At 36.6% G+C, this 19802-nt stretch overlaps 1 protein-coding gene across 4 annotated transcripts in view; it reads right to left on the bottom strand.

Annotated features, from left to right (window-relative positions):
* DOCK4 (dedicator of cytokinesis 4) overlaps positions 1-19802 on the bottom strand; it is a 253381-nt gene that overhangs the window by 68522 nt on the left and 165057 nt on the right. For all 4 annotated transcript variants that reach the window (XM_069802123.1, XM_069802125.1, XM_069802124.1 and 1 more), the window contains exons 18-25: positions 16834-16931; positions 16645-16728; positions 16454-16554; positions 15664-15745; positions 14493-14663; positions 12858-13050; positions 4750-4877; positions 2462-2596 (exon numbers count right to left, since the gene is read on the bottom strand). In XM_069802123.1, the coding sequence (XP_069658224.1) occupies positions 2462-2596; positions 4750-4877; positions 12858-13050; positions 14493-14663; positions 15664-15745; positions 16454-16554; positions 16645-16728; positions 16834-16931 (992 nt within the window). The remainder of the gene's footprint in view (positions 1-2461; positions 2597-4749; positions 4878-12857; positions 13051-14492; positions 14664-15663; positions 15746-16453; positions 16555-16644; positions 16729-16833; positions 16932-19802) is intronic.

Raw genomic sequence — 19802 nt, 5'->3', positions numbered from 1 at the left:
TTGAGCTTTTAATTCAAATGTAGGTAGCTACAGAGGCAGATGGTTTTTAAAATAACAATGAACGTTCAGCTGCGTTTGTTGAACTCAACACAAAAACGTATGCTGTAAGATTTCTGCCAGTGTTAGCCACAGATTAACTTGCGAATCTTGCACGAAAGCAAACTCCACGCACATAACAACCTTGATAAAAACCATTTAGGATCCAATTTTAGTGTCGTAAGTCAAGCCAAGCAGTATACCCAATTCACTTAGGTAGATTTTTGTCTTATTTGATGAGCACAATTATTAATATACATGGAGCTCACAATTAAATTGCAATTCATTTAGGTTCTGCAGGACTGAACTTCCAAGATCTGAAATCAATAAAGGTTTGCTTTAATTGGATTGCTTTCTGCTCTTTATATGCAAATGCAGTTTTTCTTAAGGAAATCTAAAGGTCTAAATCACCGACATCCTAAAGCAGAACTTTCACTTTCACCATTGCATTAAATTCAACATTTCTTAGTGCAACATCTGTAACAGTGACACCATGAAGACATGTTGTCTTTGAGATCAGTTTAAAGCATCACATCCATCTTGCAGGTTACCATCTAACAAGATTCTTCACTGCAAATTGAAATGGTACCAAGTTATCAAAACTACTTGAGATAAAAGAAACGGTGCAGTCATGGCAGCACACAGCCTGATGCTGCCTGATTTTATGCTGCTTCTTTGTGCATAAAAACAGTGACACGTGGGCCTAGAAGATCACATTGAGTTGAGTTTGGGACTACTTCCACAAGGAAGACTAAAACTGATGCAAAAGTATGACAGAATTTTATCCAGTGTGCTGCCATGATAACACCTCACAAAGAATATTTTATGATATATGCAGCTTGAAATAATGGTAACGTACTGGAACAGACTCTACTGCTGTACTCACATTGAGTACTTTATCATACTTGCTCTACAAATAGTTCCAAGAATCTGGCTCCGTGTGTTGCCATAAGCCCATACTACATGATGTTTCTACATAAATGTATATAATTGCCTTATGCTGTGCTGTGAGTCACTTCCACATAACATATTCTTTGAGAGCCCGTGGTGACAATGACATGGCTTTTCTGATGCATAAAAAGAAAATTTTTCAACTTGAAAGCACTTTCAGAGTCTAATTTTTTGATGGTGTGAAATAATTAGGCTGTCATGGTGTTTTATGAAAACTTAATCTGCAAGCAAGTGGGTATCTCAGAAGAAACCAATAAGCTCAGAGCTTTCCTACACTAACAGTCTAATACTACAACCCTTACTTCAGCTTACATTTTCTTGTGATGGCCTGATATGCCACATGGCATATGTTTGTAATTTTGCAATTTAAAGAAAATAACCCCAAACTCTTAGATGTATACTCCTGCTGAATCACAGTGATTAAAGCATGGTGTTATCTTATTACAGAGCTTGGTCAGCTCCATAAAACACTTCATATAACGTTTGTTCTCTGTGGGATAAAGTAAAACAGACAAAAAAGCCAACAATACATTTCTTCCACAGCTATTAAATGCTTTTGAAATGTTTGATCTCAGAGGAAATTCTGGTTTGAAAAACAACCATCTATTCATTAATGAAAACTGTTACAGTGTAAAAATTGGGCAATTAATTAATTAAGTTATAATGAGATGGTAAATCACACAGCATAGCATGCTCTCGGCACAAAATGTTACCCCCTCACCTCATATAGGGGCCATATCCCTTGCTATGTTAGAACTGATTTGCCCTTCAAAAGCAAACTGGGAACCTTGCTGAAAACAAAGCAAAATAACACTTCATTTTGTTTTGTCAATGCTCATCACAGGCTTTTCTGTAAATGCCTGCATTTCAACCTTCTAATTTGCATGAGTTGTTATAGGAGGTTGACCAAAATATCATTTGTTAATCTAGATCCATCCTCTGCGCTCTACTTCATGTGACAGAAATGAAGCTCAAATGCTCAGCCCAGAGAACAACAAAATGCCTTTCAATTAATAAATTTGGATTTGTATAAGTTAACATCACAGATTCTGCAGGCATTTTTAGAGCTGTTTCATCATGTAAAAATGTATGCATTTTAGGAAGTAAAATGTTATAGATTGATACTCTTCTATTTTCAGGAACTCAAACTTTAAAGAGAATTTCAGAAAGCTATTAAATTTGTCAACAGAAGAAACAATGAAATACGTATTGACCTGAAACAATCTCAAAAGAAATTTTATCTTTTGGTGTTTTTTTTTTTTAATCACAAAATTTATAAATAAATTTAATGAAAAAAAATTAATATTTCCACTGAAAATTATTAAAATGAAAGAAAAGTTTTCTTTGTTCTCCTCATTCTCTGTTTTATACACAAAATCTTAACACTGTGAATTACAATATAAAGACAATATTGTCACAAATCTACTAGTCCAGCCAGTGACAACTGTGAGCTATTTCATTATAAGAAACTTACAGTCACATCTTGAAACTGGAGGCGCATAGCAGAGCCTGATGGTTGTGGTCGGCTGGTGATCTCTAGTATGGTCCGTAACAGAATATCTAGCAGGCTGTTTACAATCACATCAATTTCTTCCAGGACAGATTTTTCCTGAAATAATAAATGAAACATTTAAGATTTTAAAATAGAAAGATGACCACAGGCATATTTCCTTTGATGTCATTTTAGAAACAAATTATAGTTTTACTATGAATGGTAGATTTAAGAAACAAAGACTATTCTCTAATTAAGATATTGTTTAATCCTATTGATTTTTTTTCTAACAGTTTTCAATTAATTACATTGTACTGAAATACAGAGGACAGTTACGGGGATCACTTGAATATGGAAGCATAGCTCTATTTTCAATTAAAGTTTAGAAGAAAGCAGGAAATAATATACGAGAACTTTTCAGGCAAGATTTTTATAGGTAATGCCCATCTATTTTCTGGGGAAATTGCCAAGAGAGGCTTAAATTCCAGAAAAAATTCTGTTTTCACACTTTGAAACTAACACCAGAAACAAACAGATGGTGCTTAACCTTCAAGACCTGCTTCAGCAGTAAGGACCAGCTACATTGCTTCCCATCAGCTGAGTAGCACAAACAAATTAGTCATTTATGTAAGCCTACAACTGCTTGTACGCAACATCAGTACAAAGGAACCAAAGTGTTCGCCACCAAAAGAGACCATGAATACCTTAATTACACGCATGAAAACACTTGAAGTCAAGTTGTAGTTACTTTTCCTTTTTAATTTAGATGGAAATATGTTTTCTCTGCTTCAAGAATGTTTTCCGTCTCCACTGCAGCAGACAACACCACCTTAATCTGAGTGATTTTATCCACAATTTAAGATGGCATTTCTTTGCAGAAATACTTCATAATCAAATGCACACAACCAAACTAAAACTCAGCTGACAAACAGATCATTCAACTTTGCTGACATTGAGGTGTAGGAGTGAATTTTTTTTTTTTTTTCCTTCCTACACACCCAAAGCATATGACTTGTAACAAAACTCAAAATTCCTGTTTGGGGCTCAAGATGAGTCTAGTGTCATGGCCGTGTTCTCTGTCACTTCATCTAGTATCAAACAACTGTTAACTTTGCTCTTATGAAGGCAGACAGTATACAGTGTATTTAGGAACTGTATCAACCGTGAGGACTCATGCAGAACCTACTATTAGAATGGCCAACAACCTTAATTTTCAAAGCTCCCTGACTGCAAATTCACTTGTTCCCTGAACCTCTAAATTATCTTGATTACCATATAAGGGATAAAGTTCTGAACTGATCCTCAAAAATCGTATCAAAGTCACCAAGTTGTTAAAACTCCTAATGAGTCAAAGATTACTAAAAATAGTAACTGCATATCCTGAACATTGGAGAGAGTTTTATGTAGACATCCTCTTGTTATTGTGTGCATCTCTGGCTTGGTGACTCCAAATGAAAGATCTCCTGAAATTAAGACCAGACATGTAAGCCTTTCTCCCAAGCTAAAACCAGAGCTATGCTTTATCATCTATTACTTCATCTTGTCACGAGGTATTATACTAATCCAGGAACAATGGTAATGAAAATGTTGTTACAGTACCAAAGTTGCAAGCTGCATCCAATTCAAATCACTGATGGAGCAACTTTAATTGCTGACAGTGGTATGAAACGAAGAAACACATAAAACAGTTCTCACTAATGCATTACAACGTAATGCATGCTGGCCTTGATATGCATGTACTGCACTAACTACAGGCAATATTTGTTTTTAATTGCTTTATATCCCTTTGCCTGTCAGAACTTACCATCATCTTCATATTTGCAATACACCTATCTAAGCTAGCTCTCATATGCAGCTTTCACAGATGAATTTGCAAACACAACATCAGAAATAAGCCACAAAGTTTATCAACAACCAAATGCAACCCCCCTTGCAATACTCATATCAATCTATTTACCTATAACACCCCCATGCCCCGTATGACTAAACGGCCCGCAACAGAAAATGCCTCTAAAAGAAAGTGGACATTTATTTCTGTCCAACACAACACTCAAACAGTCAAAGCTTGACACAACACTATGCACTACAATTAAAATATTCTTGCATGGGAAGAAAAGGCTCATGAGAAATCAAAATGACATTTATGCAGAATCATTACACAGAGATCTCTTTAAAATGCCCTTGGTCAAGGTCCAGTTTGTGTCATTAAATGTCATCGAGCCACATAAAGAAGTTCAACACCTTGTGGATGTGACATGGTGTTTACTCACTGAGCTGTTCTTCTTGATGAGGCAAAATATGTTGCTAAGGATACGTGCACACATTATAAGGTCCTTCTGCTCCTGTAAATGCATGTGGAGATGATGTAAAACTACCGGAAGAAGAATGTATCGAGAATCTGGAAAAAATGAAAAATTTTATGAGTAGGAACTTCTCACAGAATCATTTAATTTTAATACAGACAAAAAAACAGGTCTTCAGTCCAAAATAGTATTTCTGATAAGCAGCAGCTTTTACTTGCTTTAACCAACATTTTTGATAAGGACAAGCTTTTACTTCATAATCATAATATCCTAAAGCAAATATTTCAAGAATAAAAAGTATGCTGAAAGTCAGTATGTCGTATCATGGATGAAGAAAAACACCACTGTGTGGAATATTACTATATATAACAGAAAAGTCTAAGTATGTATTGAACTGTCATGCAAAAAAACCTTACCACCACAGTAATACTTGTATTCAAAATAATGTGAAATTATGCTCTAGTGTTCCCTGCCATGGAACGGGATCCCTTTGCAAGCCAACATCACAACAGGCTTCATCCTGAACTTATGTTATTCTACCAACCAGTTCTACTTTACAGACAAGCAGTACTTTCAGATTTCTTTCAGGATTTTCACTTTTCCAGATTCCTCACACCTACTGAGTATGAGCAATTTAGACTACTGTTATCTACATAAAATGGCTTATCTGTCCTCTATTTCATTTTCTAAACCCAGCTCTTTGGTGCTATTTTCAGTCCTGAATTCTCTCAAAATTATGCAAGAACTTCATTAACATGCTACTTTTTCTTGCTTCTTTTTCTTATAATTAAAGACAATGTTAAATGGGAAGAGGCCTAATAGTAATAGTTACACTTGTGATCGCACATTAAACACCTACTTGATAAATGGAATGGGTGCTACCTGTTTTCATTTTGTTGTTGTTTTTAGATCTTTTCCATAATTGAGAAATGATGTTCTCATAGAAATGTACTTGAATCATTTCCTCTGTTAAGATTTCAATGATGATTATATGCTACATTATCTAAATATACTCATCTACTCAGTTCCTTTGTTCATTGATGTAATTATTTCCTAAAAGTTGAGTTTATCTAGCTGGAAAAATTACTCCTTTAAAATCATTTTGCAAACTGGGTACTGTTCGTGGATTAGTCTTTCTATAAACACATCTTTCCCCTCACATATTTCCTCTGTTTTTTCCATGAGGGAGAAAAAGATACATTTATTCTGAGATTTTATTTGTTGAATGCTTCTTTCACTCACAGAAATACAGCAGTAATCTTGCTTTTCTCTATTATTCCCTTGTTTTCATTGTCTAGTTATCTGTATAACACAAGACAAATCATATGGACAAGTTGATTTGTACACATTATTTAAGTATGTTCTTATTTTCAAAAAAAAAAAGCTTGCTGGCTCTTTTTAAATGGGTATTTCATACTCATTATTTATTCAGGTGTTCCGCTCTATCTTCCTACTGAAGGAAGATATAAGCGAAGACTGTATGGCAATAGGTAGAAGGCCATCAATGAATCTAAAACCAGTGGTACTAAAACCCCAAACTGAGAAAGGAATAGCCTCTATCCAGTGACCACTTGCTTCTGCAAGTGCCTCAGTAGGTTTTCATCAGGACTGGCCTGAGAGTTCATATCTGCCTGTAGCACTGCAGCTAGGCAGAAGCCTCTAGACCAAACCAGTAAGTCATTTTCTTCTTGTCTACCTAAAATCCAGAAGCTCAGAAAAAGCGTCACCCCAGGTAGTCTGAGATGTCAAGTGTGCACAGCTGCCGCTGACCCATCCACTGCAAGATCTATAGGGTCAAAAGGAAAGCAGGCAGGAAGATGGCTAATGTGCCAACTTGTGGTTAGGAAAGCGTCAGCTTCTGACCTCCACTGCTAAATCTGCTTATTGATTACTGATAGATGAAAAAACAGAGCTAATGCCTTCAGCTGAAGCGAAAAAGCAGGACTCTCCATTCCCATAAAAAAGACCTAAACTCGATTACAGAGGATGGCTCCTTTTCCCTGACTTCTGTTAGGCCTTACACATACTGAATTCTTGACTAGCTGGTAACCCTTCTTCAAGAGAAGAGACGAAGGGTTCACTGTGTAAACCAGCCTGTGGCTCTGCGGTTGGGGTCCTCTCCTGGCCGGCGGGTGATAGGAAGAAGGTGAATCCAGGCTGATGGAGCACTCAGCCTGGCCTGCCATTCCCAGACAAATGCTCCAACCACTACTCAACTCCACAACTGTCACCGAGCAGTTACAGGAGCTCTTTCACACATTACTGGTGCGAGCCTTATCCTTTGGGCCATAGGCCCTCTGAGAACAGCAGGTCCTCTCTTGCAGCGACAACGCGAATCCCTCAGCTCAGAAGGTGAGGAGAAAACAGGAGCAGCCCTGTGCCAAGGTGTTTCTTCTTGGTTAACTCTAGCCAGCTTCCTGAGGACCACACACAGGATTTGGTACCTTTTCTGAGGTGCCCACTACACTGTGCGCTGCTTATGTCTAAGTACAGCATTATGAACACCATTTTGAAGACCTGAGAATCTACCTGTAGCAACACTTGACTTGTAAACAGCCAGCTCTTTATATACGATATAGTCTGAAGCATCTCAGGTAAAACTGAGCATCCTCATTCAACTGCTTCAAGTATCCCATTTTTGCAAAAGCGCCATAAAATTATCACGAACTTTGCTTTACCGAGACCAAACAGATAGCAAAAAGCATCTTACAATGACTTGCAACTATGCATGGGAGGGAACAGTGCCAGTTACTGAATTAAACATCACATATAACATGGCTTTAGATATATTCCTCATAATCCCGTAATCTAAATACCTCTCTGTCTTGACCTGTTCACATGGAGAGATGTAGTGGTATTACAGAAAGGAGAGCTGGCATATTCACCTTTGAGCCAATCCAAGGACTATGTGAGAAAGTTTGGAGAACATAGTATACAACATTTGTCTCAGGTTACTCTTTTTCTTAAAAATTGTCAGCTGCAATGTCAGCCACTGTATATAGAAAAAGTAATGAGCGCAAGGAATGCTGCAATAATCAGAACCCTTAGCGATCAGTCACTGTCCTAATTTTTCTTCAGTGCAGGAAGCCAAATTAGCTGACTGTTTAAAATACTAATACTTGCCCTTTACAAATATTTTACAGAAAGAGAGGAAAAAAATCATGACATAGAGCTTTTCAAGTACATGGTCGGCATAATTAGAAAGAGAGACTACTTTGGGCAATCCTTGTGACTTTCCTACGCAAGCTACATTATCATTTAATATTTAACCCACAGCACAACTTTCCCCCTTGCTTTTCAGTTAGTGGTAAAGCACCTGCACAGACATACAAAATTCCTTTATTCTAGTGTATTTTAAAGATTAATTTCAGAAAGATGATATTAATTTCAATTACTATATCTGAACAGATGGTTAAAACTTCAGCCTGCTTGGAAAAAGAAGTAGTGTAATTGAACATTTTAAACAAACAAACAGCATTCTCCTTGAACAGTGAGAAACAAGAAAGTTGCTCTTGGTTTTGACAGTTTTATGTGGACCTATTCAATTTACACCTCCTTGTTTGGAAGAACCACTGGACTTGAGGGTGGCAGGAGAAGAAAATGCTTAAGCCAAACACACAGTTATCACTGCAATTCCAAAACCAAACACATATGCCTGCTCTGTGAGTGCATGGACATGTCACTGTTCTCAGAACAGTCAGTTTCAAAACTTTTATGTGGAACTGTTTTCAGTTGAAAGAAAAAAATTGCCTATAGTGCAGACGGAAAATACAGGTATGGCTGAGAGAGTCCTCCCTTGGCCTAAAAAAGAGCCACAGATGCAAAACTTTTGCAAAATATTTTCTGCTCTCCACTACACAGGTACTAATAAAGGCCGAATTTTTGTATGCAATATACATACATACATCCCCTCACAGGTATGTATAGAAGCACACGTACACAAACAACTTCAAAGAATAGTATATTGCTGTGGAAGACAAATTAAGAAATACTAGTTAATCTGAAAAAGATCCTGGAGTACTTGAAAGCAGTACTATGGATCAATGTGTAAAAACCTTTATGTTTTGAAAAAATTGACTTTTTTTTTCAAATCTGTTTTAATATTTATTTAATATTTAAAAGTTTAATGCATTTTAACTAAATTTAATTCTGGATTTGTATCAACAATTTCAACAATGATAAGCTTTTTGCATTTTTATAGTAATCAATTAGCTCGCAGTGATTACTGAGAAATCTTACAAGTCTCACTAAAAAAGTCTTTTGAAAAAAATGATGGAATAAGAGGGAAATCATAATACCTAGCTTCTAGAACTAGACCTCCTTATCAGTTAATGGTATCTTTTCCTGAACTTGCTAACAACTTCTTTTTCATTCCCATAGGAAGTCTAACATGTAACAACGTCCTTTCTGCGAGGCAGTTCAAAGATACCAAATTACTCTTACTGACTGTGTCAGATATTCATCTCTGACTGACTATTGAAACATATCATTTCCTACACCTACATTCTCCTGTGATATACAGGGTGCAATTCTTCGATGAACTCACAGACTGAGGAAAGCAGTCAATCTCAGAAAGAAAACAAATAGATAATTATCACTTTTCTAATCTAGTGGGTTTCAGTGTAGAATAAGGAAAACAATAAAAACCAGATAAGAAATAAGTTAGATATAGAATAAATACATAAAACTTTACATATGAAATAAATTAAATAAAATGAACACACGAAGATGTCTTTAAAACATCAACTCAGATGCCTCATAATCAACTAGCTTCAGAGTATAGATATCATATCTATATACCATCTATAGTGTAAATGGTCAGAGAATTAAACCCCTCCTCTATTTGTTTTGAACAGTTTGCCTCACTAAAAGGAAAAGTCCTACCCAGCTACTCTTGTGCAGAGGTCCAAATCCTCATATTTTGGGAAGATACAAAGTTTCTTGCCTTGTAAGAACAATCTTCATGTGGTAAAGAGTTGCACCGCAGATTATAACTGGGCTGATACAGGTTTTATCGATATGGGATTTTCTTTTTTTTAGGACTTCACCTACTAATGTAATCTCTCTTCTGGTAATTGATGTGTTTGATCAGCAGTGACTCCAAGAAAACTCATCCTCTTTGGAGAAAGACACCTAGACATTCCATTTACACACCTCACATTTTCATAGCTATTGAATGTGCAAGCTCAACGTAGTGCCCTTAAATAAAAAAAAAATTATTGGTGTTCTGCTAATTCCTGTTTAACCATGTCAAGAAGGACATGGTTGAAGATATGTTTCTCTGTTCTTGGCCTTAGCTCTTCCCAGCAAAACAGATTTCACTCTTCCCCAAAGCAAGCTATAATAATATTTAATGCAAAAAAAGACAACAAACAAAAGAGTGCTAGAGTACTGCTGTGTCAGAAATTACGAAGGTAGAAAATTTTCTCGGTAAAGGCATATGTAGGTCATCAATTTGGCCATTCTACAAGTATCAACAGGGATGCATCCAAAGAGTTACACCCAAAATACCAGGAGACTGGAAGATAGGCCAAGAGGAAAAAAAATACTGCTAGTCTTTATCAGCAGGAAAACTGTCATCTGTTTCTTTTTAGACACCCAGTGTAGTGTACTACAAAGATGCAGAAGTAAGTATGGAAAAATAGAAGTAAAGTAAGGCCTTAACACCCACTAAATATTCACAGGAGCTAGGGAGATAACTGCTGTTGACACCTTTTAACATCTCTGTAGTTGTTACCTATAGGAAGAGCTGAAGTTTAAAATCACTGAAATAGAAAAAGGTTCTAAGCAAGCTATACCAAAGCCTCAATACAGAGCCATCTCAGACATCCTATCCACACGTGATCAGTAAACACAGTTTATAACCTGCATCCTCTAGAAAGGCAGGCAGAGACCAGATGCATCGAATACATCTGATATTGTACTAAACATCTGTGCTTGGACACCTTAAATGAGCCTCTGTATGTCTGACGTTTCTCTTTTCAACAATATACCAAAATATATCTCCCAATTTTAGTGAAAGCATAGCTTTAGTATCAGTTGATTACTGCAGCAGTGGGAGCTAATGTGTTAGTTGTTCAGGCCCTTGCAGCACAAAATGTGTAGAACTCCCACACTAAACTACTCTCACTTGTTTCCAAGCAAGCTCCAGATAACAGAAAATGTTACCTAAGAAGTGCTCTCCTCATTTTCAGTTGTTTGCATAAATAGTTACTTCCTAGTTCCAATGTGATAGCTAGCCCCCCAGCTTGCCGCATTCTTCATCCTCATCTGGGACACAGAAATCAGTTATTTTCACAGCAGCAAGCCTCAGCCTACCATTAGGATGTACAGTTTATTCTGTACATTAACATAGTCTAGCGCAATATTTATTTTCTCAAGAGCATTTTAAAAGGACTTCCTTCTAGGGACTGACTGAGGGAAAGTCTACTTATATCTTTATATTTTAAAGAGAGAAAACATTAAGGGCAAAGAGACCAAGATGCTGATCTCCACAAGACCCTTCAACTTAATGATGACTGAAATGATACTGTAAGAGTGTTTGCCTGAGCTTCCTACCATGGACACTGGGAGCTTATATTACTGCCTGATGTCCTTCACATCCATTTCCCTGTGGTCTACGAAGTTTATAGTCTATTTGCATATAACCTGCACTCCATGTAAAATTTAACATGTAGTTTTCATTGCTTTTATAGCCAAACCAACTCATATAACTTCTTAATAATGAAACTGGATTTGAATAAAAAAACTAACACTTTTACAGAAGGAAGCAAACGAAAAACAATTGTCATACAGCTGAAAGTAGATTTACAGTTCCGAGAAAGTCCCCAAGAGTCCCTTACATGGCATTAAATAGCTCTCTTTAATTACATTCATTCATTTGGATCTTGTGGTTAGGCTGACCTAACCGAGATAATGGGAGGAAAATGGAAATGCTGCTACCTGGTCCCTAAGTAGTTTGGAAAAGGAAAAACATAAGTTAGAGCATCCTTAAGATTGCTCCATGAATATGTCATCATCTACGCAGAGTATCAAAGGTCTGACCAATCAGCTGAGGGAGAGCTAACTGTTCTGGAAGGGATCGCCGCGGAGGCTCACAAGGGAAAGGGTAAGCTGTTTTCGCAAACACAATGAAGCCAAGTACCCAGGATCCAATACTTCTTACCCATTTCTTTGAGCTCATACTTTTAAAGTACAATCACTGAAAGCATTTAAAAAAAAAAAAAATGTTCTAAGATCTCTTCCTTTGTTTTGCAGCATCTCAAAATATTTAGGCATATCCTGGTGGGTTTTGCAGAGTCTTCATCACTGTAACATGTTTATCTTGATTGCCTCAGATGGTAAAAGTTACTGTTTCTACTGAACTCCATCAGCCAATACACAAACAGCTCTCAAGAGGGCTTTTGGTAAGTAAATTAACACTTATTAGAAATCATGAAATCTCTTTATTTTAATTCTCTTCTTTTGAAATTAGTTCATCTCAAATTTAGTATTTGGTCACTTCTATGGGTTTCACTTAGAATAGAAAAAAAGAATGTCAGGCTCACCACTGTACAAGAGTTTTTTCTTATGCAAAGCAAATAACTATGCTGTTATATAATTTATGCACCAAGTATCACTTGCATTTGTGTAGCCTTTTTATGCTACATTAAGAAATGGAGGATCGAAAGTACTGAAATAGCAAGAGTTACACAAATAAGACTTAATGGATAAGCGACAAACTGTTTGCTGAACTGCCCCCAAAGGAGAAAAAAAAAGAAAAATAAATCAATTCAGTAAAACTTTTTCCTTTGTAATTACTTAAGAATTATACAGCAAACTTCCTTCACAGACATATTGCCAGCAGTAGGTCAAAATAAAACTATATTTTAAGAGTCTCTGTCTCTGAAAAACAAACCGCTAAATTTAACCAACTGTATTCTTGGAAGTGAGCAGCTCTTACAAAGCAGTGCTTCAAGAATTGTTCCTTAGGAAGCACTACTCTGAGCAACGCTATTCCCTTCAGCACCTGCTAGCCCGTGTACCAAGCACACAATTTGAGTTCCGCGTCTGCAGGTAGCCCAGGGTAACCCTACCTGGGTTCGTGTACAGGTGACTCTCTACAGTTTTCCCAATACTCTGCAGTTTAACAGCTTGAAGGGACTCATCCCCATGCATGACTGTTGGCAAGCTGCCCAGAGCATCGTGAACCAAATTTGCCACTTCTCTTACATCAAAGAGCTTCAAAAGTTCAGAGTACACCGATGGGAATGAGCTGAGAAACACAGCCTAGAGGAAAAGAGCAAAAAGGGACAGTCAGATATTGCAGTATAGTTTTGACATTTATAAAATTTAAATAACTGTAGAAAAATGCTTGGTTTTACATTTCAAGTGTAGCTTTAAAAATGGTCTTATTTTCAGATGAAATATCTGCAGATTCATTAACGAGCTTACACTTGTAACTGTTTTCCTTTAAGCATTATCTAATGACTGTTCATTTCTCCCAGGACAAAGTGAAAGTAAAAGGTTCAACTTAGAACAAAAATATTTATTCATTACAGATTCTTCACAATCTCTGTGTAAGAGGAAATTTTTAAAAGGATAACAGAAGCTAGCTGATATGAGAACAAAAAGATCTTAGTAGAGTTGTTTTGGTTTGCTTTGTTTTAAGGTGAATAATATAACGACTTCCATATCTTCCATTTTTCAAATAATGAACATTTTTATTTTGGAGACAGCACTGGCAGTCTTGGTTCACTTCAACAATCCTAGAATGGGGTTAGAAATTCATTGGTGAGTTTAATGAGTATGGAAGCAAAACACTGAAAAGAAAGGCGGGGAATGCCAAAGAAAGGAAGCGAGAACTGACATTCCTTTCTTCGTCACCGAATCTTGCTGATTAAGAAAAGCTACTCATACCTCAGACCTTCTTCACACTGGTGTCAGAACAGATGACGTACAAGGTTAAAGATACTGAAGAATTCCAAATGTGGTTGTTTATATCATTTTGCTATTAGCTTTTCACTCCACCTGCTTACATGATATGAGATGGAAGAACCACCTCTGTACTCTGTTCTCTCTGATTTGCTGTTTTCTTGGAAGAACAATTTTCTACAGAGCTTAAGAAATTAATAATTCTTAACAGGTCTTAAACTCCTTTGGTTACAGAAACAGGGGAGGAGGACAGTATATCTATGAGCTGTAGAAGTTGGTAAATCTATGGCACTTAATGTAGAGAGCTGTCTCCTGTGTGTTCTGCCTCTGCGCTTTAGCACTAGTCAATTTTAGTAGTCTCAACTGAAATAAAGATACTAGCTGAGTATTAAAACATACAGTTCATTAAGACTTAAAAGTTTTCTGTAAAGCCTGCAAATTCAGATAGTCTGTTGTATGGCTCAAATCCTTCAGTTCCAATGTGGTTAAACTAAGCTGTAAAACACCCAAAACAGAAAAATGACTATTTGCATCCAGCAATATAAGTGTTATAATTATAATATAATTATAATGCAAAATTAAATATTAGATTTAGGATTATCTATGCCAAGCATATTTAGAAGCTGCTGGTACAAAAATTTCCCACTATAGGACAAAAGGTATGAGGATGAGCTGAAAATACCATTTTGCTCTAGCAAAAACACGTTTTCTTTCCTGGGAATATAGGTAAGGACATGCATACATTTTCTAATTGGATGTGGAAAGCGGCAATAAGCAAGGCACGCTTGAAAACTTACTTGTAGTTGGGATAAAGCACTAGCTCCTTTGCTTTCTTGGGAAAGGAAGAAACGTACTGACATAAGAAGCTCTTGAATACAGCAGCGAAATTCCTCCTCATTTTGTCCACCAGTGGCAATAGAGAATAACCTTCGAGACTGAACTATATATTTAAAGATATATTCCTGTGCCTACAAATGTCAAAATCAGAGATAACTCATAAAAACGAGCCAGCTTATCTCTAAATAGAACACACACAATGATTATATCACTCAAATAATGACAAGGGTCTGAAACAGGACACCATGCTATTTAATTTTGGCAAATCTTTCTATTGAAACGCTAACAACTTTTCAAAAGCACATACTCAGAAATACTCTTCCCTTGCCTTTCATAACCTCTACAAACCAGGGAACACTTGTTTTATATAACAAATGGAAAAATGCAAAATCTCAACACTGCCCCCCACATCCCTTGCATGTCTTTGGCTACAGAAACATGTATTGCGTAAACATACAAGGCCAATATAAGAAATAGGCTCTTCGCCTGTCAACTGTTAATGACATAATAAAAAAAAAAAAAGTGTTGGAATGTAAATTAAAAATACAGCCCTTTCTTATTAGCAAGACACCTAAGTAAACAGCAGCATAGAAAAGCACAGAAGGGTACCATGTTGATACTTTATTTCCAGACTATAGCACTAATCAATACTGCCAAATGGGATTATTCTGTTGTACAATTCAGCCTGACTCCATGCTGTGCTCTGTTGACGGTACAAAACGGGGCAAGAGCAACCAAAACCACCATTTTCAGTAGAATTCCACAGGGTCAGGATTGAACCATTAAGTCAGCATGCATGTCTGCCATTTAGATTCAGTTACGTAACAGATGTTAATACCATCAATGCAATCTGTATTTGATTTCTTATATCTAACTCCTACTCATGTATATCCTCATTCAGTAAGGAACATACAGCTCCAGAGTCTAGTGGTAGTAAGCTCCATTGATCAACTTAGTGACAAAAGAGAACGATGAATAAACCGACTGCACTGAAAAAGTCTGCAGCTCCCTAGAATTAGTACTGCCATTCCATCTTTTATACGTACTCTGCTTCGTTTCCCAAGTTAAACCTGTTGGTACTGTATGAATATATCATTCAAATATATAATTGCCTTTGATGATTTTTATTACCTTTAGTACTTCCTGTATGTGCTCGTGCAGCTCCACTTCGGTGACTCGATCAATATGCCACTTCAGTACTTTTATAAGATCTCTAGAATTGCACATCAGAAAGTATTACAACACAGAAGTGGGAGAAGGGTTAACTTTGCACATAAAATGCAAACCATTAGCTGTCATATGAGAAACACTGACAAACTAAAAAATATATGACTAGATTTCACTAATCACTACAGGCCCAATATTACACTTAGCTTTCAGTCTGCTGAAAGCCACCCAGTAGGTCTCCGATGAACAGGAAACACTACCAGCATGACATATGCAGTAGAATGATTTTGACAGGGATACACAAGATCAGTTAAGCCAGAAGAGTCCCTGCCAGCACGCACTACCCCTGCTATTCCATGCAGTGGTTTGCGGTCTCATTAAGCTGCATTGGTCCTAATGGAAGTTTAGGTGGCAAATAAATACAGAGAGTACATCAGAGTTAAGTGATACTTAGTACTGCACTGCACTACACAGCCAGTGAACACAGTTGCAGCTGGATAATGTTAAGGCTCCTATGTTTTTCAAAGTAATTCAAATAAAGAAATCCGCTGAAGAAAAAGATTTAAAAATTAAGCCAATGTTAGAGCATTAGCAAGTAATCTTTCTGGTAACTTAATGGCCTAAATCTGGGCATTCATACAAGCATTGTATTTCATTTCTAATGATACCATTTAATTTAACCTAATGATTGATTCTGCTTAGTTTATCAATAACTGTCAGTATTCAAATCAGATAGAAAAAGTACAGACTTCACCTGTATGCAAGTGCTCCTGCAAAATGACTTTCAATGTAAGTGTCCATTACTGGCTTAAAGTGGTGAAACTTGCTGTCCTGCAGCAAATTTATTATGTGAACCTAAATGTGAGGGGGGAAAAAAAAAGGTGGTTTTTTTTTTTTTACTTAGTTCTTAAATAGCATTAAGTGTCATCACAAAATTAAACTTACCAAACAATCAAATACTTTTGATCCATATTTTTGAGAATTTTCATCTAAAATCCCAAATAAAGTGTCTAGTGTGTCTTGAAGAAACTGATGGGAGAGAATAAGAGACAGTTTGTTATTAAATAGATATTTTTGTGACATGCAAATACATTATTTCCCTCATATTATCTAAAAGGATAGAAAGCTATATACCTTCACTATTTCTGAACCATCAATTTCTTTTAATTTTGAGAGGCAGCCTGCAATTTTGTCTGGGTGGGTTCTCCATTTCAGAAGGTCAAGCATATCTCCTGCAAAAACAAAATGCAAGATTAAAGTTGGAAGCAAAGCAGCATGTCAGATTTTAAATTCTACTATTACAGACCACTCAGCAAAACTTGGCATCACTAAAACAAAAGAAAACAGCTTGAGATTTGCTATAATATGATCTGCCCAACAATGAATTTTCATTCCATCCCATAATTGCTCCATCAGTAGAAACATAACAACATGGTACTGGGTCACTAAAATCAGTCTCCTGTGGCAACTGTATCATGCAATCTTGTTCAGATATTTGTCAACTACCATCTTAAGAAAAGTAATTATTTTGCTGTCTCCCATCCCATTGAAGTATGCCTTCCAGAGCTGTCCTCTGACAGCTAGAAATAGTCTCCTAATTACTAGTTTGAATATATTTAAAATTCTCATCTTCCTATATCTTTTTAGAGAACAAACGCAATGCCTCTAGGATCCTGCTTTATTAATAAGCAACACAATCTCTTCTGGAAGATGAACTCTTCTGAGCTAAAACATACCTGAGTGTCTTCACACTTCCTCCAGTTTTAATTCATTCTCCCTCAGCTTTCTTAACCAAAATGGTAACTACATTACAGATGAGATTACATCACTGTTTTCGGTATCATTAGCAAGCTCATGTCTGCTGTAGACAACTGACATATATGATCTAGAATTTGGCGGGTTTTTTAGATACATCATATTGGTGACACAAATAGGTCCTTCTCCTGTTTAATACCCTTCAGCTCCCTGGCTACAGCAGAATCCCCAAGAGTCTCCATTAGGGTATGATCCTGCCTTTTGTACCATTAGGTCTGATCTAATTTCTACTCTTTCTTATTAATTATTTAAACCAAAGTTACCTTGCTTTGCCTGTATCATATTTTGATTTTGTCCTCTCAACTGATGAGCCCTTTCAACTACATATTAGCAACAAATTTCATTAACAGGCTTTTTAGTGTCTCAGGTTTTAGTGAAGTAACTCCCATCCCCACCCCCTTTCACCCCTTCAAAAGACAGCAATCCCAGGCCTAATTCTTCAGATCTAGTAGTATTTTCCTTCCACTCGGGAAGGAAATTCCCTCCATTACAGTGCAACCTGCTTAGTTCCCTTTTAGCCTTCAGTTACCAGTTTTAAAATTCTTATTCTAATCTGTTTCTTTTCTAATTTCCCATGTGGTGTGTTGTTGAGGTCCAGATGGTTTAGATCTGCTGTGTGTCCTCTGAATAACAACAATAAAAAAACCAAACAACTTTGAAAAGAAAGATTAAGAAGTTTATTCTGGCATGATATGCCTTTGATAAACTCATCTTACAGCACATTCCGTTTAGCTAATTATCCATTTTTTTCATTCACAATTTCTTGTAAATACTTGCATAAAATTCATCAGAGGGTGATGGCCCAGTTAACATATCTGTTCTTCTACCTGTCTTAAATGCAAGTACTATATTTATTACTCTTTTGTCATATGTTATTGCTTTCAGCTTCAGAGATGTACTAAAAAAAACACCTCGCTATGAGATTGGGAACTTCATGTCCCATACAATTCAATATCCTAAAATAGAGTTTTACAAGCTTGGCTTGGCTTTTCAGCAGTTTTCACTTGATCCTGACCCTTGCTGAACTCTGACACATTGCTTTTATTTTTCTCCCTTCTATTGCTTACTCCTCACATTTTCTGCCCATGACTCACTCGCTCAGGTCTGCAGCACTCTACTCAAGTTGTGTTCAGTAAGAGTTCCACATATTTTTTGAACCGTTAAATTAAATAAATACCAAAGCTCCTTTACATTCAAATTTACTACTTCCAGGTTTCACTAACCAACTTTTCAGAATTTCTCAGAGCCTGGCCGTTTGAAGCAGAAAACCTTAACCACCATCCAACCGTTCCATCAGTTTAAGCTGAACTACTGTCTCGTTGATCACTGTCCAGCATTGTCTTAGAAAGATCCAGTTCTTCTGAATTGTTCTCAGTACTCACAAAACTAAGAAGCTAATAGCAAGTTTTCCTCTTGGTTCAGCAACTATTTGGGTGCTTTCTACCACAGACTGTTTTCACACTCCAGTAACATTTGAGCCACACCTGTCTTTCCCATTTCTTTCCCAGTTTGCTCCAGGAAAGCTCCTCTCCCCCACAACAAGAAATAAAGTAATATTTCTGTCTTTAATAACATTAAATAAATCTTCAGCTATATTAAAATCTTGCCAGAGGTGTTAATGGCAAACACCCTACATGCTATTCCACTAATATTTTGTTGCTTTAATTGATTTTGGTGGGCACAAATTGTTTTTATGCATTTATATGCTTCTTTTTTGTTTTGCTTCACAGTGTGCTAGTATGGAATGGTTTGGCTTAAAAGAGATCCTTGAGTTGCACTAAGAATGCTGAAGGGTCCCACACGTGCATCAGAGACACATCACAAAGATAAAGGACAAATGATAGGTCTTATTCCTTCTGTTAGGAATTTTCAAGAAACAAGCATCACAAATCCAGTGAACTGCATTTATCTTTTGGATAATTAAATGGACTTCTACACCTTACTCTGTTTAAGCCTCAACTTAAGTTGAGGAATAGTGAGACTAGCTGAAGCTGTCAGTTTATAGCAAGAAAAACACTTCTTTACAGGTTTGCTGGAGGAACTTGGTGGAAGATAGCTGACACTCAATATTAGGGATTTGTTGGCAGATTAAAAAAGAAAGAGAAAGCAAATGTAAGAAGACACTCACTTCAAAGCACTTATTTCAAGGGAAATGCTAAGGAGGAAAGACATTGCTGAGATAACATTAGCGAATAGCCCAAGCATAAATGACACGAATAGAAAATCTGACATGTGAATCACAAGGGAAAGGGATAGCAATGTGTCATGTATTAAGAGAAATGAAAATA

This window comes from Haliaeetus albicilla, chromosome 14, assembly GCF_947461875.1.
Source record: "Haliaeetus albicilla chromosome 14, bHalAlb1.1, whole genome shotgun sequence".
Classification (NCBI taxonomy): domain Eukaryota; kingdom Metazoa; phylum Chordata; class Aves; order Accipitriformes; family Accipitridae; genus Haliaeetus; species Haliaeetus albicilla.
Note: the sequence above shows the minus strand (reverse complement) of the source record. Positions and strands in the feature narration are given on the sequence as shown.